The sequence below is a fragment of the Bos grunniens genome, chromosome 11 (genome assembly GCF_055505025.1).
Source record: "Bos grunniens cultivar Pamir isolate PY7600 chromosome 11, Bosgru_T2T1.0, whole genome shotgun sequence".
Taxonomy (NCBI): Eukaryota; Metazoa; Chordata; class Mammalia; order Artiodactyla; family Bovidae; genus Bos; species Bos grunniens.
This window is the reverse complement of record NC_141175.1, coordinates 46489440-46517146: the sequence shown is the minus strand read 5'-3', so window position 1 is coordinate 46517146 and position 27707 is coordinate 46489440. Positions and strand designations below refer to the sequence as shown.

Below are 27707 nucleotides of genomic sequence, written 5' to 3'. Positions count from 1 at the left end.
AAATCTGTTAACATGTTTATTAATTATGTTTGAATGAATGAAATATTTTTAAAATTTCTGATATTTAATTTTTAATAGGGAAAGTATTGACAGGTATAACCCACACAAACAAAAGCTCTTTGTAGTTCTCAATTAAAGCATGTAAAAGGGTCTTGAGATAAAAACACTTGAGAACCATTCATCTAAGCTCTCCAGTAAAAGACAGAGATTATCAGACTAGATTCAAAAATTTTCTGGATATATGCTATTTATAACAGACAATTCTAAAATAAAAGAAAGTTGTGTTTGAAGGGGGAAAGGGAGCCTGTCACGAAGTCTGTGAACAGCTTCTCGATTTTTTCACTTCTTTATTTCTTGATTTGTGTCCTTTAGGAAATGTTCCATGACCTCATATTTGAAATTTCTACTCCTCTGCTTGGTCCTTATCACATAAGGAAATACAGTGATCTGGTGAAATAGGTGACTTTGCTTAAAAATGATCCTGTTGTGAAAGTGGACAGAGTGTATGCATATCAGTTAAATACTTTTAAAGGCCCATGAACAATTACAAAAATTGATCATGAGTCAGGCCATAGTGCATGTCTTAGTAAATTTTGGAAATTAACATTATAAAGACTGTATTCTGTGACCCTACATCAATTAGACAGTAGTCCTTACATAAAGATAAGTGGAAAGACTCCATATAGAAGAAAAAAGTTTATAAACATCTTGAGAATCAAAAAACTTGTAATGAAAGATTAGAAAATATTTACAAAATAACAAAAATAATTCATACTAAAATGTGAGACATATTTAAAGCAATGCTTAGAGAAATACATAGTCTTAAATGCTTACATTAGGAAAGAAGAAATGCTCAGGATTCAGAAGTTAGAACAATATACCCATGGAAAACAGGAGGAAAGAAATAATAAAGATTAGCAGAAACTGCTGAAATAGAAATATACATTCACTCCAAAGGATCAAGAAAGCTAAATGATTTGGAAAGCCTGTTGAGAGACATAACTTATAGCAAGCTTTATCTAGGAATAAAAGAGTGTGAGAAGGCACAATTAGTACTGTGAATAAAGAAATGTACAAAACTATAAATTCTGCTGAGATTAAAATAGTAAAAAGATATTTTAAATAGTTTTATGACACTAAATATGAAGTATAGGGTGAAATGTGTAAATTCTAAGCAGAGGTGGAATACTTATCTAAACTGATTTAGGAAGACATTGTATACTTGAATACTTCTGTAATCATTAAAGAAATTGTTATCAGTAATTAGAAACCCTCCCTGAAAGGAAACAGGCTCACATAATTTTAGATTTTTAAAAAATGTTTTCCAGGAATGTGGAGTTCCTTTAATTTTAGAAAATCTACTAAGTTACTACATTATTCTGCCATAAATTCAAGGTTTGAGAAATCTTAAATTATTCCAAAAGATAAAGCTTTGGTAATTAAGGCAATATTATCTTGTTGTGAGGTTAGAACAGTTGGCTAGTGGCACAGAATTATTAATTATTGACCTGTATATGCAAACCAGATTTTTGGTAGAATGGGCATTGTAGGTAGGGGAAAGGAGATATATATATATGGACTATTTAATAAACAGTACCATGATACTTATTTATCAATGATTTTTTAAAAAGTGAAGTTGAATTCCTATCTGAAACTTACACAAAAATTAATTCCATGTGGCAATGGCTCTTAAATATGAAAGCAGAAGTATAAAAGTTTTAAATGAGTGGTAAGAAAACTTTATAACCTCAGGGTTGGGAAGATTTTCTCAAACAAAATGCAAACCCACAAACCATAAAGGAAAAGGCTGACTTTGAAATTGGATTCATTTTAAAGATTCCACAGAGAGTGAAAATACAAGCTAAAAACTGAAAGAAGATGTTTGTAGCACATATAAGTGATTGTGCTCAGCATGGATTCAGTACCAGAATGCATATGTAATTAGTTAGTAACCAAAAGATAAACAGCATGGTAAGAAAAAGTATAAAAGATTTCACGGAAGAGGAAACATGTGGCTAGTAAACTATGAAAGGATAATCGATGCATTAGTAATCAGGGAAATGCAATTAAGACTATAATGAGGTAATATTTAATCATCTCAGATTGGTGAAAATGAAATGAGGTAATATTTAATTATCTCAGATTGGTGAAAATGAAAAAGAAAGAAAATTCCAAGTGTTGGTGAATGTGGAGCAATGGAAACACTTAGGGACTGTAAATTAATAAAGCCACTTTGGATTACAATTTGATATTTTCTGGTAAAGTTGAACATGAACATATCCCGTGACTCATTCTAGAAATATGTCCTAGGTGAATTCTTGTGCATGTGCATGAGGATATAGACATAATATTTTTTATTGAAGTATAGTTGCTTTATAATATTATGTTAGTTTCTGCTGTACAGCAGTGTGAATCAGCCATATGTATACATACATCCCCTCCCTCTTAAGCCTCCCTCCCATCCGCCCCCATCTTGTCGCTCTGGGTCCTCACAATACACCAATTTGAGCTCCTTATGATATACAGCTTCCTGCCAGCTATCTGTTTTACACATAGTAGTATATATATGGTGGTTTAGTCACTAAGTTGTGTCTGACTCTTGTGACCCCATGGACTCTTGTGATCACATGGAGCCTGCCAGGCTCCTCTGTCAATGCGATTCTCTAGGCAGGAATACTGGAGTGGGTTGCCATTTCCTTCTTGAGTGTATATATAGACATAATAATATTGATAGCTTTGTTTTTAATTCCAGATAACTAAATAAACCTCAAGCAATCATGTTCACCAACAGTAAAATAGATGGGTAAACTGTAGGATATTCATGTAATAAAATATTAGGAACAATGAAATTTAATGAATTACAGTTTTACACATCAACATGTTCATGGGGTTCATGGGGTTCTGTGTGGATCACAATAAACTGTGGAAAATTCTGAAAGAGATGGGAATACCAGACCACCCGACCTGCCTCTTGAGAAATCTGTATGCAGGTCAGGAAGCAACAGTTAGAACTGGACATGGAACAGATTGGTTCCAAATAGGGAAAGGCTGTATATTGTCAGCTGCTTATTTAACATATATGCAGAGTACATCATGAGAAACGCTGGGCTGGATGAAGCACAAGCTGGAATCAAGATTGCCGGGAGAAATATCAATAACTTCAGATATGCAGATGATACCACCCTTATGGCAGAAAGTGAAGAAGAACTAAAGAGCCTCTTGATGAAAGTGAAAGAGGAGTGTGAAAAAGTTGGCTTAAAGCTCAACATTCAGAAAACTAAGATCATGGCATCCGGTCCCATCACTTCATGGGAAATAGATGGCGAAACAGTGGAAACAGTGGCTGACTTTTTTGGGGGGGCTCCAAAATCAGTGCAGATGGTGACTGCAGCCATGAAATTGAAAGATGCTTACTCTTTGGAAGCAAAGTTATGACCAACCTAGACAACATATTAAAAAGAGACATTACTTTATCCACAAAGGTCTGTCTAGTCAAGACTATGGTTTTTCCAGTAGTCACGCATGGATGTGAGAGTTGGAATATAAAGAAAGCTGAGCGCAGAAGAATTGATGCTTTTGAACTGTGATGTTGGAGAAGACTCTTGAGAGTCCCTTGGACTGCAAGGATATCCAACTAGTCCATCCTAAAGGAGATCAGTCCTGGGTGTTCATTGGAAGGACTGATGTTGGAGCTGAAACTCCAATACTTTGGCCACCTGTTGTGAAGAGTTGGCTCATTGGAAAAGACCCTGATGCTGGGAAAGATTGAGGGCAGGAGGAGAAGGGGACAGAGGATGAGATGGTTGGATGGCATCACCAACTCAATGGACATGAGTTTGGGTAAACTCCAGGAGTTGTTGATGGACAGGGAAGCCATCCCTGGTATGCTGCAGTTCATGGGGTCACAAAGAGTGGGACATGATTGAGCAACTGAACTGAACTGACATCAACATGGATAAATATCAAGAACTTAATGAGACTTGCTTGGTAGTACAATGGATAAGAATCCACCTGCCATGAAGTGATGAGACCAGATGCCATGATCTTAGTTGTTTAAAAGCTGAGATTTGAGCTAACTTTTTCACTCTCCTCTTTCACTCTCATCAAAAGGCTCTTTAGATCCTCTTCACTTTCTGCCATGAGAGTGGTATCATCTGTATATCTGAGGTTGTTGATATTTCTCCTGGCAATCTTGATTCCAGGATGCATATGTAGATAGTATTCTTTTTTTGGAGAGGGAGGGAAGGAATAACTCAAAATTCAGAGTCTAGTCACCTTTGGATGAGGGAATGGGAGGGAAACAGTTTTGCCTGGGAAATGAGGATTTTAAGGTACTGATATTGTTTGTTAAACAGGATGGTGGGTACAGGGTGTTCATTTTATTATTTGTTAAGTAGTACTTGTATGTCTTGTACTTTAGTGTGTGTGATCTGTTTCAAAAAATTTTTTTAAAACCCCTCAAATGATGTCGTTAGTTTAATTTTCAGTGTGTTGTAAAAAAAAAAAAAAAACTGATAATAAGGTATAATACTTGACAGAATTTTTAGAACATTTTTTGTAATCTCTGAAAAAATCATAAAATCTAAGTAAGATCCTTTTCTCCTTACATGGGAGAAAGTTAAATTTCTAGGTAGAGAAAATCAATCAAATATAATAGAAGAGGCATTAATTATGTTTATTTTGAGGTTTATAATGAGCTATTTAGTAAGAAGACCCTAACTTGGATCATTTGGACAAAAGATTTGTCCAACTTCTTACATTTAACTATGTGTCCTGCTATCAGTATGTTATATGTATTGTTAGTTTTAGGAGGGCAGAGTGGTAAGATTTGCTATCTTTTTCTTTTTTTATTTTGGTAAAATCTACCTTGTTTAAAAAATATGTGTAAAGAAGTCTTGAGTCTTTTTTTTTTTAAATTATTTTATTTATGGTTGTGCACGGTCTTCATGCTGCGTGGGCTTTTCTCTAGGTGTGGCTCCTCTTGTTGCGGAGCATGGGCTCTGGTGCCCACAGACCTCAGTTCTGCGGCTCCCGGGCTCGAGAGCCCTGGCCCAGTGGCTGTGATGCATGGGCTCAGCTGCTCTGCCACGTGTGGTCTTCCCAGACCAGGGGTGGAACTCGTGTCCCCTGCTTTGGCAGGGGGGCAATTCTTTACCACTGAGCTGCCAGAAAAGCCCTCAGGCATATTTTAGACTAGTTTTCCACGCTCCTATCTGGTGAGAGAGGCCTGGGAGCCGGGAGTCCTCAGCCACAGTGCTGGCTCTGCCATCAAAAGCTCTGGGGCCTCTAGCGAGTGCCTGCCCCTCCCTCAGTCGTGTCTGACACCTTTGCCCACCAGGTTCCTCTGTCCATGGGATTTCCCAGGCAAGATTACTGGAGTGGGTTGCCATTTCCTTCTCCAAGAAGTCTTGAGTCTTGTGAGACTATATTTATTCACTTTATAATCAGTTCATTCCTAATTAGAAAAGTTATTATAAATCTTTTCCCTCTTATGCTGTACAGGGAAAACATTTATTCACTTGTTGCTTGTTTTGTTAGGACTTGAATAGCAGTGAGAGTACACTGAGGTATTCATTCCAGGTCTGGTAAGAATGTCGTTGGGGGGGAATCTTTGCATGGATTTTAGTAAAGTAACTACATTATATTTTTAAGCAAACATTAAGTTATGCTTCATTTATGTTCCTCATTTTCCTAATAGAGCATGGCTGTGCACAGCCCTTAGCACACGGCCATTACCTCACACCTGTTACCAGGCAGTGATCACTGCAGGACCATTAGTGGTCCTGCTCAGCCATTGATTGGTGCTGCAATGGGCCCCTCTCCCAAGTGACCAACTGTCAGTGAGCGACTAGTGTTAGTGTTTCTGCTCAGTCATTGGTTGGTGCTTCAATGGGCCCCTCCTCCAAGTGACCAGCTGTCAATGAGTGACTGTTAGTGGTCCTACTTAGCCATTGGTCAGTGCTACATGCAATGGGCCCCTCCCCCAAGCAAGCAGCTGTCAATGAATTACCATTAATGAGGCATTCAGCCAATGGTCAGCAGAGTAGTGGTCATCATGTAGAGAGTGAAGAAAGAGGTAGATCCTGGTTTTCTACCCAGGGCCCTCTAGCTTACCTGGCCTCAGGTCAGTGGGTGAGCTGGAGGGCCCAGGAAGTAGGCCAGGGGCTGTTCTGCTGGGCTCCAGAGCCCTCATCAAGACCACCCACTGGCCAGGCCCAGGCCTTGAAACAGTGGTGAACCTCTCCTCCATCCCTGCCTCTGTGACCAAACGGCAGTGGCAGTCTGCATAGGATGCAGTCTGTGGGACCTGGCTCCCTCCCCACCGCCTTTTGGGTGGCCTAAGGAGCCTGAGGGCCAGTTGGGCCCTGGGCCTCTGGCTCCCTCAGCAATGACAGCTGGATAGGGTCTGGGGACCTGACCTTGAGGGAGCCACCAACTGAGATCTGCCTCATCAGTCAGGATCCAGACCTCAGAGGGTGAAAGTTGTGTCTTGGGAACTTGCCCTTTCTTGTCAGAACAGAGAATAACGTTTGTTTGGTGGAGGTTTATAGGAATATCGTTACCTGACCACGAGCTGACCTCAAGAGCAAAGGATCTGACACCAAAAAGTGTGCAACAATTTAACCATGCCCCTCCCTTACCTTTCCTATAAAAGGGTTTTGCTGAAAGCTTTCGGGGAGTTTAGGGTTTTTAAGGCATGAGCCACACATATCCTTACATAGCCCTCTGTAAACCTTTCTCTGTTCCAAACTCTGGTGTTCTGGTATTGTTTGGCTTCACTGTGCATCAGGCACATGAACTTGCATTTTGGTAACAATTTCAAGATTGGTGAATCTAGATAGACTACTTATAATATTAATATTAATATAATAAGCCAGGTAAACTAGTCCATGAATATTAATAATAAAACTCTACTAAATATTTTCATATGTTATTGCAAGAATTTATTTAGCACATCTAGGGTGAAAATTATTGATAAGGTATTCATCTGTTCAACTTTACAAGGTAATGTCAAATTGCTTTCCAAAATGGCTATATCAATTGAAGCTCTGTCCTGTAGTGTTAAGAGAATTTACATTGTCCCTCATCCTTATTAACACTTGGTGTTGTTCAGCTTTTGAAAATACTCACCAATCTGAGAGTGTGGGAAACTGAAGCTCAGATACATGAAGAAATATACCAAAGATTAGCCAGAGAATAAATGCTGGTCATGTTCTAATCCAGGTTTGTCTGATTACAACTACAATAATGTGCGTTTCAAAGAAATGGAAATATATAGGCTAAGTCATTTTTATGACAGAATAGTTATGAAAAATGAGATTAAAATTTCCTTTAGTAATTTCCTTAGGGGAAGTATTTCTAAAGTATGATTTTTAGATTAACTGGATCAGAATCTCTTGATAGAAGAGATGGGCTTATGAGAGGGTCAAGATGGGAATTGGGAGGGGAGGTACTTATTCTTTTTAGAAATGCCACAGATTCCTGAGCCATCTCTAGTTTATCATCTCTTGGGGTGGGATCCAGGTATTTAAATTATCTAAAGCTGGCCTAGTTTTATTTTATTTTTTTGATGAACACTAAATAAGAACTTATGCTTTATGGATGTTGAAATAATTCCCAAAATGCTGCCAGATTCACATATAAATAGCTTAGGCTGAGAGTCAGAAACTTAGCTGAATGTTTATATATAAACAATCCCTTCTTACTGACTTCAGTCATCTAACCTCTTTTCTCTAAGGGTTCCTTTTACTATTTTTTTTTTTCCTTTATTTTTCTCCTCTTGTCCAGCCTTCATGTGAAATGAAATAGCATTAGGACTTTGACAGTAATAATAGTGCTGCTGCTGCTGCTGCTGCTAAGTAATTATCTCTAAAGTCTCTCTGTCAGGCTGACCCCTAGTCCTTTAAGGAAGGACTGTAGGATACAAAAGACATATAGCAATGCAATCAGTTATTTTATTCTTCTCTATAAAACTGATGATAACAATGATACTATTCTTGGATAGTGGATATAGATATAGACCTAATGGTTATAAAAAGTGAAGATTCATGGAGCTGGAGTTAGAGCCATGAAAGATCCTTATGTTTTTCTAATTATTGTTCTGGTAAAAAATGTCTTTTCTATGACAGCTAATTTTAAAGAGGAAAACAGTGACTGAGCTGGGTAAAGAATTACTAAAAACATCACTTAGGCCCCATTTCCTATCAAGGATACAGGCTTTAAGTGAGATCCTATGTTAATATTAGAAATGGATACTGTAGACTCAAAAGAGTTCTGTTCTGCTTGCCTGCCCAGACCTTACCTTGCTCAGCAATAATGAAATCAATAGAATGTTAATCATCAAAACTCTAGATTTTGCAGGAATCATCCTTAAACTAGGCTTTCAAAATTATGTACATTTCCAAGTTATCTTAATTTTTATAGTTTGATTATTTGGTTATAAAATTAAATAATTACTTTTAAGGGATCAATGCATATTTTGTGAAATAGATTTAACAAATATGAAAACAATATGTAGCAATTTGTATGTCATGCTTTCAAAACAGAGGCTTTAAATCCTATATTTTATGTAGTAGTTGTTAGCTATTCTAAAGGTACAATGAGAGATTATTGTTCATATCAGTGTAATAAATTGATACTCTCAGATCATAGTTTTTCATTTTGCACATTGTCACAACCTTGGACCTTAATCTTATTCTTTGATTGACAGTAGCGACCAGGGAAAGAACATTTGTATTGTTTGGGACAGTCACATCTGTTCAACTTGATTCAGTTGAAGTATTTGCATATTCTTAAGTGTTTCTTCTGAGAGGTCTGAAATCCTTCTCAAGTGCTTGATGCATTTTTAAAATTCATTCATAAGGTATCTACATGCACTAATAGTTCTGTGTAATATTGCTGTGCATAATCTGACAGATAAGACCACTTTTTAAAACAAGGTATTCTTTAGGGATGCTACATTACATTTTCACTTGTTCTGCTGGCAAATGTCAAATTTTTTAAAAAGGCCATTTTAATGTTTTGATTAAATTAGTATATCTTTATTTTAGGCAAGTTTGTCAATCATAGGGCAAATAAAGATTTATTGAATAATAATTCAGAGGTTAATGATAGTTTCTCCTGCCTTGGTTGGACAATTGAGTAATTTTGTAGAAAACCACTATAGAACTTGAAAGGATTTTTGTTTGGTCTCCTTATTTTACAGGGAAAATTACCAAGCCTCAAGTTTACTGACTTACTCAAAGTCACACAGCTTAGAAATTAGGTCTTATTTTAGGTCTGAACTCTCAGAATAGTTAAAGCCCAAGGATTGCTGGTATATGATTTCTGGTTTACATTATTTATTAATTACTCTGTGTCTAAGATTTCTCCTTACCATTAGAACACATAGTCAAAGATTATGTCTTATTCATTTTTATATCTCTCCAGAATTAACACCATGTCTTAAACATAGTTAATGCCCAATCATTATATTGTTGTTCTATTTTCATTATTTTCCTCGGTTATTATGCTATAAAGAATAATTTTGGAATGAGATAGTTTATTAATGTTAAGCATCTTTAATAGCAAATAGGTTTCATTTTGTGTTCCAGTTTTAGTAAATTGACAGTAGCTGTGTGGAGGAGTTGAGATCTGCCGGGGTCATTGAGCAGTGTCCACCACAGACATACAATCAGAGAAACCAGCTCTTTCTAATTTGATTTATGTCATCTTAGGGAAGAGAGAACTTTAGACTGGAGTGAGCAGAAAAGATCCTGGGAACAATTAAGTCTCAAAGTACAGGACAGATATAGAATTCAGAGACTAGAAAAAAACGAGGTAGAAATGCCACTGAGGCTGGGGTTCTTTAAGAAATTTGAAGGTTCAAAAGGAAGAAATATCATTAGGTTCCCTGGTGGCTCAGATGGTAAAGCATCTGCCTGCAGTGCGGGAGACCTGGGTTCGATCCCTGGGTTGGGAAGATCCCCTGGAGAAGGAAATGGCAACCCACTCCAGTACTCTTGCCTGGAAAATTCCATGGGCTGAGGAGCCTGGTGGGTTACAGTCCATGGGGTCGCAAAGAGTTGGACACGACTGAGCTATAGAAGAAGACATTAAATATAATCAAAGGAGGGAATTGAGTATTAATGCTTTTGATACCTACCTAGCTTTGTGCTAGAACCTTTTTTTAAGGAAATCTTGTGTGCGTGCTCAGTTGGTTAAGTCGCGTCTGACTCTGTGCGACCCTGTGGACTGTAGCTTGCCAGGCTCCTCTGTCCATGAGATTTTCCAAGGAAGAATACTGGAGTGGGTTGCCATGCCCTCCTCCAGGGGATCTTCACCACCCAGGGATCAAACCTGCAGTGTCTCCTGTGTCTTCTGCATCTCGGGCAGATTCTTTACCACAGAGCCACCTGGAAAGCCTGGAAACCTTAGGTTACATTAAATATAATTAAAGGAAGGAAAACAGTTGTTTAGTATTAATGCTTTGATACCTAGCTTTGAGCTAGATCCTCTTTTTACAAGAGACCTAGACACTTTCCTGTACTAGTTTGCATTCCTTGCTTTTCCTTTTCTGAGATATTTAAGGTTGTTCTAGTCTTCCCTTATTTCTCTGAGCCAGCTATCTCCAATTTTTCTCTGCCTTACACACACATGTACACCCATGGCTTATTCATGTTGATATATGGCACACACCACCAAAATATTGTAAAGTAATTAGCCTCCAATTAAAATAAATTAATTTTTTTAAAGATATGAAAGTTGTGATATAACCTTATTACAGTTTTATTTCAGTATTATAGGAATTCATTGGAGAAGGAAGTCTCAACAGCTTTTTAATCAAATTATTAAAATAACATTCGAAGATATTTGGCTATAAAGTAAATAACTCCAAATTATGCAATGAATTTTATCTTCCAGGAATCCCCTTCTGGTCGAAGAAAAGCTCTTGCCACCACCAGCATCAACATGAAACAGTATGCAAGCCCAATGCCAACGCAGACTGATGTCAAATTAAAATTCAAGCCATTGTCTAAAAAAGTTGTATCTGCCACTCTTCAGTTTTCATTATCTTGCATTTTCCTTCGGGAAGGAAAAGCCACGTAAGTTTCTTCTGTCAGATAAGCTGCTTCAAAGTATGTTTGTTTGTTTGTTGTTTAAGAAAACATTGTAGGTAAATAGCTTTTTTCTCAGTAAACTGGCAACAGTTGAGAACACCCTACCACATACCAATCATTCTTGCCATTCTTTGTTTCTGAAGCTGAATTAGATGTACTTCTTGTTATTTATAGTCTCTTTTGACGCTAGAGAATGAACAGTAATATAAAAATGACTTTAGCAATTTTAAAAAATTTAACATGTGTATTATAGGTTATCATAGGTTTTATATTTCAGTGTCTTCAGTGTAAGTAGTTGTACTCTGAAGTACACAGTTCATTTTGTAGAGATGTGTGGTGTGGCTGAGGCATGAGGGGAACCCAAAATGAAAAGTTTAGATAAGAAGAATGAAAGAACTAAAGGAACTTTTGCCAATTCAGGTTCTTTGGCTCAGCCTTTCAAAAATTGCACAGGAAAGTACAATACAGTTTAGATAACCAGTTTGCTATAACCATTATCTTTTGCAAATATCACTTCTTAAGCAGTGCATAGCATTGCACAAAGATAGTTCCTATACCCAGTTGTAGTCTCCTGAAAGAATAAAATTTTAATTGGTTAGAAAGAGGTGAACATACCTAGAGCAAGGAAAAAAAATAGTAACATTTCTCTTAGTTGTTCCATACAGTCAAATCAACAGTAAGTGTATGTTTTGGGTGTAGTGAAAGGGTTAGTACGTACTTGGAATACTGAGAGGAAAACAGAAATTCTGTGCCTAAGACTTAAATGGTGATAGGAAGAATGAGCATTTCATTCTAATCTGCATCACACTTCTGAATGTGTTTGACCTAGTGGAAAGTGGTTACTATAATTGGCCATGTCTATTTGACTGATTAGTCTGGATTCTGTGCGTCAGTCAAAATGAGATGTTTGGCACTCATCTACAAATGACTTGGTAGATAACAATAAGCCTCTTCTCTGCAAAGTTGGCTTCTGTGGGAGTGAGGTAGAGGGACAGTGCAGGAAGCAATTACGTCTTTCATCTCAGGACTTTAAATTATAGATTTAAATATTGAAAAGTTAAAAATAAAGACCTTACCCTGAAGTTCAAGCCAAAATGAAAAGAAAGGAAGCAGAGAAAGAAGAGAGACATAATCAGAGAAGATTCTTTGAAGGTGGACTCCTTTCTACTAGGCAGAAGCAGTAAGTGATTTAGCACCATTCATGGGAATTTGCATGAGAGGAAATTCAGTCAAACCAAATATCAGTTTGAGTGAAGTATGTTCTCAGAACACCCTAAACCACCTCTCTATCTCCTCATTGGTTGCCTGCTCACCTTTCCAAAAGAAAATGTTCAGGGCAAAAATATAGGAGATAAAATAAAGCAAGGTAACATTTTAAGAACACTATTATATATTGAAATTCTATCCTAGTGATAGGAAAGCACTTTGTAAGGCATTCGCATAAAGTAATACAACTGTTTTTGCCCATACAGACTTTGTGTCACTAAATTTGTCTTGAAAAGGGGAAATTATTTTAACACTAAGCTTATATGAGATAAAATGTGAAGAATTAAAAAAAAAAAGTTTAGTCTGCAAAATCATATCATATTTAGAAGATAAGTGAATGTTAACAAGCATACTTTACAAAAGAAAAGTGTCTTTTGTTTTGTTTTTATTGTAGTAAAATGAAAAACAGTGTTTTAATTCAGCTTTCTGGATTTGGTGGAAAAATACCAGATTGAAATTTAGTTAGTACATCTCATGTTAGAAATATGTTTCATTCACTGTAATTTATTTGAAATTTAAGGTGAAAATAACAGATCAAGAAAACTTACATTAGTTAATATTGAGTAGTACACTATATAAGTTTGTATTTAAAATACTTTAAGATAAAAATCATTTTTGTGTTTTATCAAATGTATGGTCTTTAATTAACCCAAGATGGAAATTTAACCCATTTTTCATTATGTAATTCTTACAAATGCTAGGCTTTCAAGTGCTTTTTCAATTACTATAGTTTCTTAACTTTTGGCAAGTTTAAACTTCTTTGAGAAAAATACACATCTAAATAAGATTTAAATATAATTTACAGGGTTTACCACTTCTTTTTACTCCTACACACAAAACCAAAAGGATTCTTGGACTTTAGATTAAGAATTTCTATTCTAATTACTTCTGCAAGTTTGAATATTTTTAAAGTCTAGATCTCATCTGCTTTGCAAACTGTCCTGATATTTTATGAAACAAGTTTTTGTTTCTAAACTTTGTGATCAGAAGACCATACTTTAATTCCATGAAGAAAATTTTAGATATGTAGCACAGAATTTAACCAGTTAATATTTACTGTCTATTAATTAAATGTTCAATTTAAAAATTAATGAATGTTTAGATTATTCAGTAGTTTTGTATAACTGTTTAAAAAGTCTTGTTAACATTTAGAGAGAAGAAATATATTAATATTATTTTATTAAGAAACAACCCTTTTTTTGGCAATGTCATTTAATAAACTATTATCATTGATGTAGGGATGAAGACATGCAAAGTTTGGCTAGTTTGATGAGTATGAAGCAAGCTGACATTGGCAATCTAGATGACTTTGAGGAAGATAATGAAGATGATGATGAGAACCGAGTGAACCAAGAGGAAAAGGCAGCAAAAATTACTGGTTGGTTGGTTTTATTTGCTTTAAACTAAAAATTTATCTTTTTTTGCAGAAAAACTCATTGTTGTTTCCCAGGAAAAAATCAATTCCACTAACAAGGTATTTTTTCTTCCTTAATACTCCTAATATAATACAGCATTTAGCTTGCTGGAAACTTTATATGCTGATGGTAAATAACAGAGTTTAACAAGTCCAAGGCTAGTCAAGAAAGCATCAAACTACTGAATATAGTATGAAGTAACCTAAATATATTCATAGTTATTTTGTCATTGTATGGAATGAATGCTAAGTAAAAATCTGTCTTAAGGAAAAGATGAGATAACATTGACTATCTTCCTCTAGTTCATGTTCATTTATTCACATGAAGTGTATGGACATTCTTTGTTTTGAATTTGTATACATCTTATGTATCCTTATGTATAGAAGCTTCCATGCAAGTATTTCTTATAGCTGGTTTGATCAAACTACTAAAATGGTTAGTAGTTCAAACCTCTGTATTAATTGGTCAATAAATGGTTATCAACAATCTGGCTATCACACTTAAGGAACTGATGTTACACCTTTATTATTGGAATGAAAATCAAGTACTATATACATATTCCTTTCAGCTAGGAAATTGCTATCAATTTCTGGATTGATAGCTCTTGACTCTATCATCTATTCACCTCTTGGTGATTTTTCCAAATTAATTGGGTACTTTGGCACTTATCTCTTGGCTATGCCTCAATTCTTGCTGTTTTATGGGGGATTTCCTTTGATCACATGGATGAGCAATTTAATTTCTTAATTAAAAACTTCTGTGACTTCCTCAACTCCAGTGACCTTTACTTTTACTTCTGTTAAAAGGAAGTGGTCAGACTTGTATGCAAAGATAGATGTTTTGTCCTGAGCAAATTTTATAAATTACAGTTGCCTCTTTATTGATTTGAACTGCATAGGTCCACTTGAATGTAGATATTTTTTAATAGTAAATACTGCAGTACTACATGATCTGTGGAGATGAATATGTAGAAACTGAGGACTTGAAGGAACCATGAATATAGAAGGCCAACTATAGGTTATACGTGGATTTTCCACTGTACAGAGGGTTGATGTTCCCTAAACTCTGTTTTATTCAAGGGTCAGCTGCATTGTTTTCTAATTTATGTTTGCCGTTTTGATTTCTTATTTAACCCAAGAATGTTTAGAAGAATGTGCTTTATCATGGGCTGTGTTTATTTCTAGTTTAATTAGAATAAGATTCTGAAGCCTATCATATCTCAATTTTTTAAAAAATATTATTGAGATCTTTTTCTTTGTAGTATAGATAGATGATCTGTTTTTGTAAGTATTTTATGAACATCTTTTTATATGTATATTCTCTTTGTTAGATTCAGCATATAACTTTTAGACCCAAGTTTACGTTTATATTATTTACTTATTTATATTCTTATGCTTTGTGTATAGTTCATCAATGAAAGAGAACTTCAATCCTAAATTATTTAGTTCATAAAAATTTATTCTTATACCTTCGTTGTGAATTAAAATTTGATCAGTTTGTACCATTTAATGCCTGTTGTCTAAAGTTTTTGCCTGATGTTGATATTTGTAATCCATACTTTCTTTGTATTTGGTGTATTTATCACTTTATTTTTATCCTATCTGTGTTAGATACTTCTCTTCATAAACAGTATTTTGTTATATTTCTTGCTATCTGACCTACTTAATTTCATTTCTATTACTTTATACTTTTATTTGGGAATTTTCTTCTTATTTTTTTCTACCCACTCCTTATATTTTTACCATTCTTAAATGTTCTTCAGTAGAGTAATTTGAAAGTTATACATCCTATATTTTCATTTTGGAATAGTATCCTCTGAAGTAAATAAGCCAGAGGGATAACTGAGCTTGTATTTCTCTACTAACATTAAAAGTGAAGCAGAATATGTTGACTCACCTTGTGTAAGATGAGAAATGCAATATGATTTCCTCTTCTCTATATTTGAATCTCTCCTTCCAACTCCTCCTGGCTATTATTTTTATTTCAATAACATTTTGGGATTTCTTTTTTCAATAATAAATGCTGACATTTGCTTGTTTATAATGTCAGCAGAATTATATAATAATTTTTAAAATGCCATGTCTTTGCTGTCTTTGAGTTCTTTGTTTGATTTGGCTAGTTGAAGTACTTCAGGAAGGGAAGTTATGTCCTTTCCTTACCAATTCCAACTACTTCTTACCTATTCTTCAAATTTTAATTCTTTTGCCACATCCTCTGAGAAGCCTCTTATGCCCTCTACATTTAAAATTGTCACTCTGCCCCTTGTGCACTGTACCATTTACAAATGCATGCATTTTCTTACAGCATGAGTTTTTTATTCCAGTTGGGATGTAATTTAATCTTTTAATTAGAGAAATGGTTTATTCTTTGTATATGGCTTTTGGTTAAAACTAAATCTCAGTTAGGCATTTATACCATTAGTAGCAACTAGAATATCACACATTTTCATTGTTATAGCCATTTTGATCAGTGTTGTACTATTTTCATCACAGCAGTGGGAAAAAATGGTGATAGCATGTCACAAGTTCTGCACTGCTACTGAAAAGAAAAGAAAGGACAGTATTTTTGAGTGCAATACAGGTTTAGTGAAAGGATTCAGTAGTAATTAGATTTTATAGCTGAACTCTTATCTGAGTCCATTTGAGCTGCTATAACAAAATATCAAAGATTGGGTAGTTTATAAACAACAGAAATTTGTTTCTCACAGTTTTGGAGACTGGAAATCTGAGATCAGTGTGTCAACATGGTTGGGTAAGGACCATCTTCTGGGTCACAGACTTTTCATTGTATTCTTTACATGGTGGATGGGGGCAAGGGAGCTCTTTTGGGCCTCTTTTATAAGAGTATTAATCTCATCCAGCCTCATAACCTAGTCACCTCCCAAATGCCCCACCTCCTAATACTATCACATTGTAAATTAGGATTTCATTATATAAATTTTGAGAGACACAAACATTCATACCATAACAACCTTTATTGCTTAAACAAACATATATACTTTAATTTCTAAGATCCCTACTGCAGAAGTAACTTCTGGCGATAGCCTAAAATTCTCTGACTCTAATAGAAGTTACTTTTGATGATCCAAAATTTCTTTGGAATGCTACTGGTTTGTGTTATTATTTATGTATTTATTTTCCATATTTTGTGCAATTCCTTCAAGGTAGAGACTATATTTTGATCATTTTTTCCTCTCTAGCTTCTAACACATTGTCTGGAACACACTAAGGGTTTAAAATATTTTAAATGAAAGGCCACAAATGAATGAGTGGGCTTCCCTCTCCTATTGTAGCCCACATTTGTCACTCTGACCTATTGTCTTGTTCCATTCATTTTGACCTTTATACTGTCTTATATTAATATGAGATGTGATGGTCCCATTTGATGGACGAAATGCGATCTGGAGGAGACACATAATTCAGACCTTAAATAATTCAAGAGTAAATAATTCATGACACAAAAGTAATGAATATAAACTGTGTGTTGAGGGAGCATAGGTAAGTACTGACAGTGGATATTTCGTTTGTTTTAGGTCAGTAATGCCACAATCATTGTAACATACTTATGCTTTGACATTAACATATTTCTCCTCAGTATTTTTTTTAACTGTCATTAGAGCATTAAATCAGAGAAGGCAATGGCACCCCACTCCAGTACTCTTGCCTGGAAAATCCCATGGGTGGAGGAGTCTGGTAGGCTGCAGTCAATGGGGCCGCTAAGAGTCGGACATGACTGAGCGACTTCTTTCACTTTTCACTTTCATGCATCGGAGAAGGAAATGGCAACCCACTCCCGTGTTCTTGCCTGGAGAATCCCAGGGATGGGGGAGCCTGGTGGGCTGCCGTCTGTGGGGTCGCACAGAGGCGGACACGACTGAAGCGACTTAGCAGCAGCAGCAGCAGAGCATTAAATGTATTTCCTTGCGTGTTTAACTCAGTATTTTCTATTATATTTGCAGAGGACAATTACTTAAATTAATAGCACAGCATGTTATGGCAGTTAAATTAAAAACACAGCTTATTTTGACTTCCTTAGTTACATTTTTTTAGCACATGTAAATTTCATTCCGAAATGAACTCTCAGAAGTTTTTGTTTGTTTGTTTGTTTGTTTTTAGCACCAGCACTGCCACTCTAAAAATGTTTGAGTAAAATATTTTTAAGATAATAAAAAATATTAAAATTTAACCTTAGTAATGTGTGAATAATAACTTAAGAGTAACCAAAGTGAATGTATTGTGTAAATATGGTACAAATAAAGGATGGTGGGTATTTTTATTTACCAGATAAAGTGGCAATAATAGAGCTTACATTTACTCTTCCTTGTAGCTTTAAAAATTGTTGATGCAATTTTTATAAAGGAAGGAATTATTTAAAAATTTCTCTATATTAAATATATCTTTATGTTATAATATGAATGCATAAAATACAGTCACATTATACCAATAAAATTATATATTATTTCCAGTAAAATTATATGGGCATATTATTTCTTCATATTTATATGAATATATATATAAGCTGCAAACTTCTTAAACAGACTGTTAGAATTATTTTGAGTATATCTTAGATTGATACCTAGGGGATCTTCATTTAGCCTATGTTCTTATGGAGTATAGCTGTAAATCATTAGTAATTGATAAAGTATATCTTCTGAAATTACAGACTTTGCTTGAAGTAAAATTAAATTCATGGTATATATTTAATTTAGACTGATCAAGGGCTTCCCTGGTGGCTCAGCGGTAAAGAATTTGCCTGCAGTGCAGGAGATGCAGGTTCAATCCTTGAGTCAAGAAGATCCTCTAGAGAAGGAAATGGCAACCCACTCCAGTATTCTTGCCTGGAAAACCCCTTGGACAGAGGAGTCTGACGGGCTACAGTCCATGGGGTTGCAAAAGAGTTGGACATGACTTAGCAACTAAATGATACCAACTGATCAAAAGCCTCTTCTCTATCTGAGATAAAATTCACTGCTAAGTGGATACAGGGACTGGCTGTTAGGTAGGAACCTTTTATTGAAGTTACCCATATAGATGTTTTCTGCAGAGGTGCAGTATGCATGAATGGGTAGTTGGAAAAATCACTGAAATGTAGTGGGAGTGATAGACATTGGAACTGAACAAACAAAGCCTTTTAATATGAAGTTTACTGTAGCAGGTATTCAAAATTATATATGGTTTCAAAACAATTAGTACCTCTCTCTATGTGGCAACCTCACAGTACTTGAATGAGGATTTGTTCATTTGATCATCTTTGGGATTCATGTTGAATTTCTGAATATACACCAACAGAAATGGGAGAAAAAAGTGACATTGTCACATTAAGTGACAAAGTCTTACTGAATGTAGCTAAGAAGATTTGATTTAAATGAAGCAGTGTACTGCTACTGCTGCTAAGTCATTCCAGTCGTGTCTGACTCTGTGCAACGGCAGCCCACCAGGCTCCCCCGTCCCTGGGATTCTCCAGGCAAGAACACTGGAGTGGGCTGCCATCTCCTTCTCCAATGCAGGATAGTGAAAAGTGAAGTCGCTCAGTCGTGTCCGACTCCTAGCGATCCCATGGACTGCAGCCTACTAGGCTCCTCCGTCCATGGGATTTTCCAGGCAAGAGTACTGGAGTGGGGTGCCATTGCCTTCTCTGGAAGCAGTGTACAAAAAAGCATTATTGGGGAAATCAAACATCATGAGAAACCTGAAAGTTCCCTGGTATACTTATAATTGTTGCAGAGATTGGCAGTGATTCTAGTTAGGTTTAACCAGACATTCAGACTCACAGGACCCAAATAGCGCAAGCTTGGCATTAAACTCATTTAGAAGGATATTGGACAAGAAACAGCATTCAGCAGAGCATTCCTCTTTCACTGGAGTTTTCAATGGCAGCCCAGTTGCTATTCTTTGATCTCTACCCCCAAATGACAACTTGGGTACAAGGAGATTAGATCCATATAGTTAGAAACAGGGATTATCTTGGCTTACAATATTTATGATGCCCAAGAACTAATAGCTTTTGTAACAGTTTGATAAGTATAGTTTCCAGGGTCCCTGTGAGGGACATGCTCAATTACATGCATATCCACAATCAGCGAAGGTCAAACCGTGGCCTTCCATTAGGTATGTAGTTCATTTAGAGTCCTCCCATCCAGATGCAGGGTGAATCAAAGGCTTCCCTGGTGATTCAGCTGGTAAAGAATCTGCCTACAATGCAGGAGACTTGGATTTGATTCCTGGCTGGGGAAAATCCCTGGAGAAGGGAATGGCAACCCATTCCAGTATTCTTGCCTGGGAAATCCCATGGATAGAGGAGCCTGGTAGGTTACAGTCCATGGGGTTGCAAAGAGTCCGGCATGACTGAGTGAGTAACACACACACATACACATATCCAGAACAGTTTATATATCAGGATTTATTTTTACCATGAGCAATATTGCCTGGTGTTTGTTAATCCTTTTTCTATAGTTGGTAAAGTTAATTCAGGAGGAGGAAGAGAAAGTGACATATTGGCTACCTTCAGGGAACATAATCTTACAGCACAGATGGTAGTAGAGAAGATAGCAGTTCATATTTGAGGATCTAGAGTTGATTATGGTATGACTCAGCCCTCTGAGATTAAATGTCCTACTTGCTAGGGTTATCGATAGGGATAAATAGGTCTCTTTTCTTAGATTAAAAGGTTTCTCAGAATTAACCTGGGGCTCTGGTCAGAAAATACATCTATTAATTTGTCCGTTTTTTTTACTTCTGGTTTTTTGCTTCTGGGGTTTACACTCTGGTACTTAGGAGACAAATTAACAAAATCATAGAATTGCTGTGGACTCTATAAAGTAACAATAAATTAAAATGACCACCTATTTTGGAAATCTGTGTGAAGGATGAGAATTTCTGGAATATCGCATCTGCTATTTAGGTTGTAAGGTTGGAAAATAGAAGCAGAGAGGTGGGGCATTTCTAGTGTCTTGAGCTAAAAAGTTTGCAAAGTATCAAGCTAACTCTTAAAGGAGTTTGAGACACTAGGATGAGAGACTGAAGATAGCAAGAACATTTCTTCTCAGTGTTTAGAACTCAAATGTATCAACTGAAAGAATAGTAGAAATGGCCGAAGATAGAAACTACAAATTCAGCCTGCTTTCTATGTGACTCTTAAACCATAATGCTGCTTGGTTGGTACTAAAGACAACTGAACATTATCTAGCACCCCAAGCAAGACTCTGGGAGAATTCTGTGGATACTGAGAGTCCATCTGACAGAACCACAAGGGAAGTAAGAACTCTGAAGGAGAAGTTGGACGATCTCCAGTATTTATTTAGGAAAGAGACAAGAGACAATTAATATTCTAAGTACCCATATGCATTCTTTAAGGATTTATCCTAGAAATGCAAGGTTGCTTTAACCATAGTAACAGAATAAAGGAGAAAAATCATATAATTACCTCAATAGATGCAGAAAGGAACATTTGAAAAAATTCAATACCAATTTCTCAGAAGTTTTAATATAAAGGAATTTCTTCATTTTGATAAATGGCATCTGTGGTGAGCTAACATCATATATAATGACGAAACACTGAACACTTTTCCTCCAGAGATTGGGATCAAGGCCAGGATGTTTGCTGTCTCCACTTTTATTCAATATTGTACTGAAGACCTTAGCAAGGGCACATGATACAAAATCAATATAGAAAATTTATATTTTTGTATATGAACAGTAAACATTTGGAAGATAAGGTTAATGAAACAATTTCATTTACAAAGGAGGCTGAAAGTAACATAGACTTCTTCAAAATGAATTTAGCAAAAGATGTAGAAAAACCTCTACCCTGAAAGCTATAATACATTATTGAAGGTAATTAAAGAAGATCTTATTAAATAGAGATTCTATGTTCATAGATTAGAGAACTCAATATTGTAAAGATGTTATCTTCTCCCCAAATAGATCTATGTTCAACTCAGTGCCATTCATAATCCTAGCAGGCTTTTTTTTCTGACTGTGCTGGGTTCTTCATTGTGGTGCATGGGCTTCTCTTGTTGCAGAGCACAGGCTCTAGAGCATGGGCTTTAGTAGTTCTGGAGTGCGGACTCTAGTTCTGGCATACAGGCTCTCAAGCGTGCAGGGTCACTAATTGCGGCATGCTCGCATAGTTGTGGTGTGCTGGCTTAGTTGCCCTGCGGCATGTGGGATCCTGGTTCCCTAATCGGAGAATGAACCCAGGTTCCCTGCATTGGAAGGCGGATTTTTAACTGCTAGACCATCAGGAAGTCCCTTAGCAAGCTTTTTAAAGAGTAGACATTGATAGCTGATTCTGAAATACAGTTGGATTTATAAAGGAACTGAATAGCCCAAACAATATTGAAAAGGAACAGAATTGTTAATACTGTCTGACATCAAGATTTACTATAAAGCTGTGATAATTAAGATAGTATGGTGTTGGCATAGGAAAGATGAGTGGAACAAAACATGAAGTCCTGAAATAGAAACGTCTTTGGTGAATTAATTTTAGCAAAGGTACAGGACAGTTCAGTAAAGAAAAGATTTTCAACAAATTATGTTGAAACACCTAGATATCTGTATGGAATGAGTCTCAATTCCCACATGTATACAAACATTAATTCAAGGTAAATCATGGACCTAAATGTAGAAGCTAAAACTATAAAGCCTCTGGAAAAAAAGAGACTATATTTGTGGCCTAAGAGTGGACAGAAGGTTCTTATATTACACAAGACACAGAAAGTAACAACCATGAAAGAAAAATTTGATGAATTGACTTTGTCAAACTTTAAGATGCATACTATTGAAATAGGCCAATAAGAAAATGTATGGGCAATTTACAGACTAGAAGAAAATACTCAAAATGCATATATCTGACTTGTATCTGGAATAGGTGATTTTAATGTCCTCTAACTCAATAATAAAAAGACAACCCCCCCTTTTTTTGTGTGTGGTAATGGGCAAGGATTTGAACCTGTGGTTCATGAAGAAAGATACATCGTTAGCCAGTAAGCATTAGAAAATCTTGTTAGAGTCACTTGTCATCAGGGAAAAGCAAATTAAAATCATCATGAAATATAGCTCCACATTCCCCAAGTGGTTAAAATTTTAAAAACTGGCAATAAATTCTCAGTGTTGGTAAGGATGTGGACCTACTGGAACTCTCATCCATTGTTCATGAAGAATATAATAGTAAGGTCACTTGGGAAGTTTCTTATAAACACTACAGATATACCTAGGGCATATGTTTATAAAAATAAACATTAATAACATTAATAAATATTATAAAAATGTACCCTCTGACCAAGCATTCCGCTCCTTGTGGAGTGGAATCTTTATCCTTAAGAAAACATGTATCCAGAAAAGACTAGCATAAAAATGTTCATAATATTTTATTCAAAAGAGCCCCAAACTGGAAACAGCTCAGGTATATGTACATCAACAACAATATGGCTGAAGCATATTATATTTGTGAATGGAATACTATTCAGCAATAAAAATGAACTACTGATGTGTTCAGCAACATGGCTAGATCTCAAAACTATCATGCTGAGTGAAAAAGGATTTACATAAGTGTATGTACTATATTCTGTACTCTAAGGCCAAATTTGCCTGTTAATCCAGGTGTCTCTTGACTTCCTACTTTTGTATTCCAGTCCCCTATAATGAAAAGGACATCTTTTTTGGGTGTTAGTTCTAGAAGGTCTTGCAGGTCTTCACAGAACCAACCGTTCAACTTCAGCTTCTTCAGTGTTACTGGTTGGGGCATAGCTTGGATTACCGTGATATTGAATGATTTGCCTTGGAAACAAACAGATCATTCTGTCGTTTTTGAGATTGCATCCAAGTACTGCATTTCGGACTCTTTTGTTGACTATGATGGCTACTCCATTTCTTTTAAGGGATTCTTGCCCACAGTAGTAGATAAAATGGTCATCTGAGTCAATTTCACCCATTCCAGTCCATTTTAGTTTGCTGATTCCTAAATGTCGATGTTCACTCTTGCCATCTCCTGTTTGACCACTTCCAATTTGCCTCGATTCATGGATCTAACATTCCAGGTTCCTATGCAATATTGCTCTTTACAGCATTGGACTTTGCTTCTGTCACCAGTCACATCCACAACTGGGTGGTGTTTTTGCTTTGGCTCCATCTGTTTATTCTTTCTGGAGTTATTTCTCCACTGATCTCCAGTAGCATATTGGGCACCTACCAACCTTGGGAGTTCATCTTTCAGTGTCCTATCTTTTTGCCTTTTCATACTGTTCAGGGGTACTCAAGGCAAGAATACTGAAGTGGTTTGCCATTCCTTTCTCCAGTAGACCACATTTTTTCAGAACTCTCCACCATGACCTGTCCATCTTGGGTGGCACTACACGGCATGGCTCACAGTTTCATTGAATTAGACAATGCTGTGGTCCATGTGATCAGAATGGTTAGTTTTCTGTGATTGTTTTCAATCTCTCTGCCCTCTGATGGAGAAGGATAAGAGTCTTATGGAAGCTTCCTAATGGGAGAGACTGACTGAGGGGGAAACTGGGTTTTGTTCTGATGGGTGGGGCCATGCTCAGTACATCTTATATCCAATTTTCTGTTGATGGTGGAGCTGTGTTCCCTCCTGGCTATTTACCTGGGACCAAATTATGTGGAGTTAATGAAGATAATGGCGACCTCCTTCAAAAGGTCCCATGCATGCACTGCTGCACTCAGTACTCCCAGCCCAGCAGCAGGCCACCACTGACCTATGTCTCCGCTGCAGATTTCTGGACACTTCTGGGCAAGTCTGGGTCAGTCTTTTGTGGGGTCACTACTCCTTTGTCCTGGGTCCTGGTGTGCACAAGGTTCTGTTTGTGCCCGCCAAGAGTCTATTTCCTAGTCCTGTTTAAGTTCTGGCTGCTCTATGGTGGGGTTAATGGCGACCTGGTCATAGCAAACGCCCTTTTCCAACAACACAAGAGAAGACTCTACACATGGACGTTACCAGATGGTCAATACCAAAATCAGATTGATTATATTCTTTGCAGCCAAAGATGGAGAAGCTCTATACAGTCAGCAAAAACAAGACTCAGAGCTGACTGTGGCTCAGATCGTGAAACCTTGTTGCCAAATTCAGACTTAAATTGAAGAAAGTGGGGAAAACCACTAGACCATTCAGGTGTGACCTAAGTCAAATCCCTTAGGATTATACAGTGGAAGTGAGAAATAGATTCAAGGGATTAGATCTGATAGATTGCCTGATGAACTGTGGATAGAGGTTGGTACAGGAGGGAGGGATCAAGACCATGCCCAAGAGAAAGAAATGCAAAAAAGCAAAATGGCTGTCTGAGGAGGCCTTACAAATAGCTGTGAATAGAAGAGAAGTGAAAAGCAAAGGAGAAAAGGAAAGATACACCCATTTGAATGCACAGTTCCAAAGAATTGCAAGGAGAGATAAGAAAACCTTCCTCAGTGATCAGTGCAAAGAAATAGAGGAAAACAATAGAATGGGAAAGACTAGAGATCTCTTCAAGAAAATTAGAGATACCAAGGCAACATTTCATGGAAAGATGGGCTTGATAAAGGACAGAAATGGTATGGACCTAACAGAAGCAGAAGATATTAAGAAGAGGTGGCAAGAATACACAGAAGAACTATACAAAAAAGATCTTCACACCCAGATAATCATGATGGTGTGATCACTCACCTAGAGCCAGACATCCTGGAATGTGATGTCAAGTGGGCCTTAGGAAGCATCACACGAACAAAGCTAGTGGAGGTGATGGAATTCCAGTTGAGCTATTTCAAATCCTAAAAGATGGTGCTGTGAAAGTGCTGTACTCAATAACCAGCAAGTTTGGAAAACTCAGCAGTGGCCACAGGACTGGAAAAGGTCAGTTTTTATTCCAATCCCAAAGAAAGGCAATGCCAAAGAATGCTCAGACTACCGCACAATTGCACTCATCTCACACGCTAGTAAAGTAATGCTCAAAAATCTGCAAGCCAGGCTTCAACAGTCCATGAACTGTGAACTTGCAGATGTTCAAGCTGGTTTTAGAAAAGGCAGAGGAACCAGAGATCAAATTAACAACATTCCCTGGATTATCAAAAAAGCAAAAGAGATTCAGAAAAACATCTGTTTCTACTTTTTGACTATGTCAAAGTCTTTGACTGTGTGGATCACCACAAATTGTGGAAAATTCTGAAAGAGATGGGAATACCAGACCACCTCACCTGCCTCCTGAGAAATCTGTATGCAGGTCAGGAAGCAATGTTAGAACTGGACATGGAACAACAGACTGGTTCCAAATAGGGAAAGGAGTATGTCAAGGCCGTATATTGTCACCCTGCTTATTTAACTTATATGCAGAGTACATCATGAGAAACACTGGGCTGGATGAAGTACAAGCTAGAATCAAGATTGCTGGGAGAAATATCGGTAACCTCAGATATGCAGATGACACCACCCTTATGGTAGAAAGCGAAGAAGAACTAAAGAGCCTCTTGATGAAAGTGAAAGAGGAGTGTGAAAAAGTTGGCTTAAAGCTCAACATTCAGAAAACTAAGATTATGGCATCCGGTCTCATCACTTCATGGCAAATAGATGGGGAAACAGTGGCTGACTTTATTTTTGGGGGCTCCAAAATCAGTGCAGATGGTGCCTGCAGCCATGAAATTAAAAGACGCTTGCTCCTTGGAAGGAAAGTTATGACCAACCTAGACAGCATATTGAAAAGCAGAGACATTACTTTGCCAACAAAAGTCCATCTAGTCAAGACTATGGTTTTTCCAGTGGTCATGTATGGATGTGAGAGTTGAACTATAAAGAAAGCTGAGCGCTGAAGAATTGATGCTTTTGAACTGTGGTGTTGGAGAAGACTCTTGAGAGTCCCTTGAACTGCAAGGAGATCCAGCCAGTCCATCCTAAAGGAAATCAATTCTGGGTGTTCATTGGAAGGACTAATGTTGAAGCTGAAACTCCAATACTCTGGCCGCCTGATGTGAAGAACTAACTCATTTGAAAAGACCCTAATGCTGGGAAAGATTGAAGTCAGGAGGAGAAGGGAACGACAGAGGATGAGATGGTTGTATGGCATCACCAACTCAATGGAAATGAGTTTGAGTCAACTCCGGGAGTTGGTGATGTACAGGGAGGCCTGGTGTGCTGCAGTCCATGTGGTTGCAAAGAATCAGACACAACTAGTGACTGAACTGAATTTATGTACTGTATGATTCCATTTACATGATGTTCTGGAAGAGGCAAAACTAATCTGGTGTTAAAAATATTAGCATAGTGTCAGCTAGTGTATTTGGAGATTGTCTGAAAAGAGGCATGACAGAATTAGTGGGAATTTGGTGGTGGTGTAGTACTCTGCCTCTTGTGTCACATGGATGTATATACATTTGTCAAAATTCATTGAACTGTACATTTTAAGATTTATACCTTTCATATATGTGCATGAGTAAAATGCTGGAAGGTAATGTGAGAATTATAATAAATTCATTAGATTAGTAAGAAAATGAATGATTTCAACTTTCTCATTTATTGGTCTACTGTGTGGTAGCTAGTCTTCAAAGATTGTCCTCCAGTGAGTGAAACGGACCTCCCAGTATTCATGCCCTTTTGTAGCCCCCTCCCTGTCTTCTGGGCTGGTTCCATAAATCACTTTTAATCAATAGAATGCAGTGAGGAAGTGACATTCTGTAACTTCCAAAGCTAAGTTGTAGCTTCTACCTGAGCCCCTTGTAGTGCATTTTGTGGGAGATACCAGATGCCATATAAAATGTCCCGCTACCCGGGATTGCTGTGTTGAAAGGAAACCCCAAAATACCCATATTGACAGCTGTTTACAGTGGGGGGTGGGGAGGAGAGAGAGATGCCTGAACAGTCTTCAGTTGTTCCAGCCTCTCAGCTGAAACACCAAACATGCGTTTGAAGAAACAGTTTTAGACATCCAGCCCAGTTCAGTGTTTTG

General features: G+C 36.9%; 1 protein-coding gene across 31 annotated transcripts in view; it reads left to right on the top strand.

Annotated features, from left to right (window-relative positions):
- Positions 1 to 27707, top strand: part of EHBP1 (EH domain binding protein 1) — a 580191-nt gene that overhangs the window by 358024 nt on the left and 194460 nt on the right. For all 31 annotated transcript variants that reach the window (XM_086326384.1, XM_086326385.1, XM_086326386.1 and 28 more), the window contains 2 exons: positions 10903 to 11084; positions 13604 to 13743. In XM_086326384.1, coding sequence (XP_086182510.1) covers positions 10903 to 11084; positions 13604 to 13743 — 322 coding nt within the window. The remainder of the gene's footprint in view (positions 1 to 10902; positions 11085 to 13603; positions 13744 to 27707) is intronic.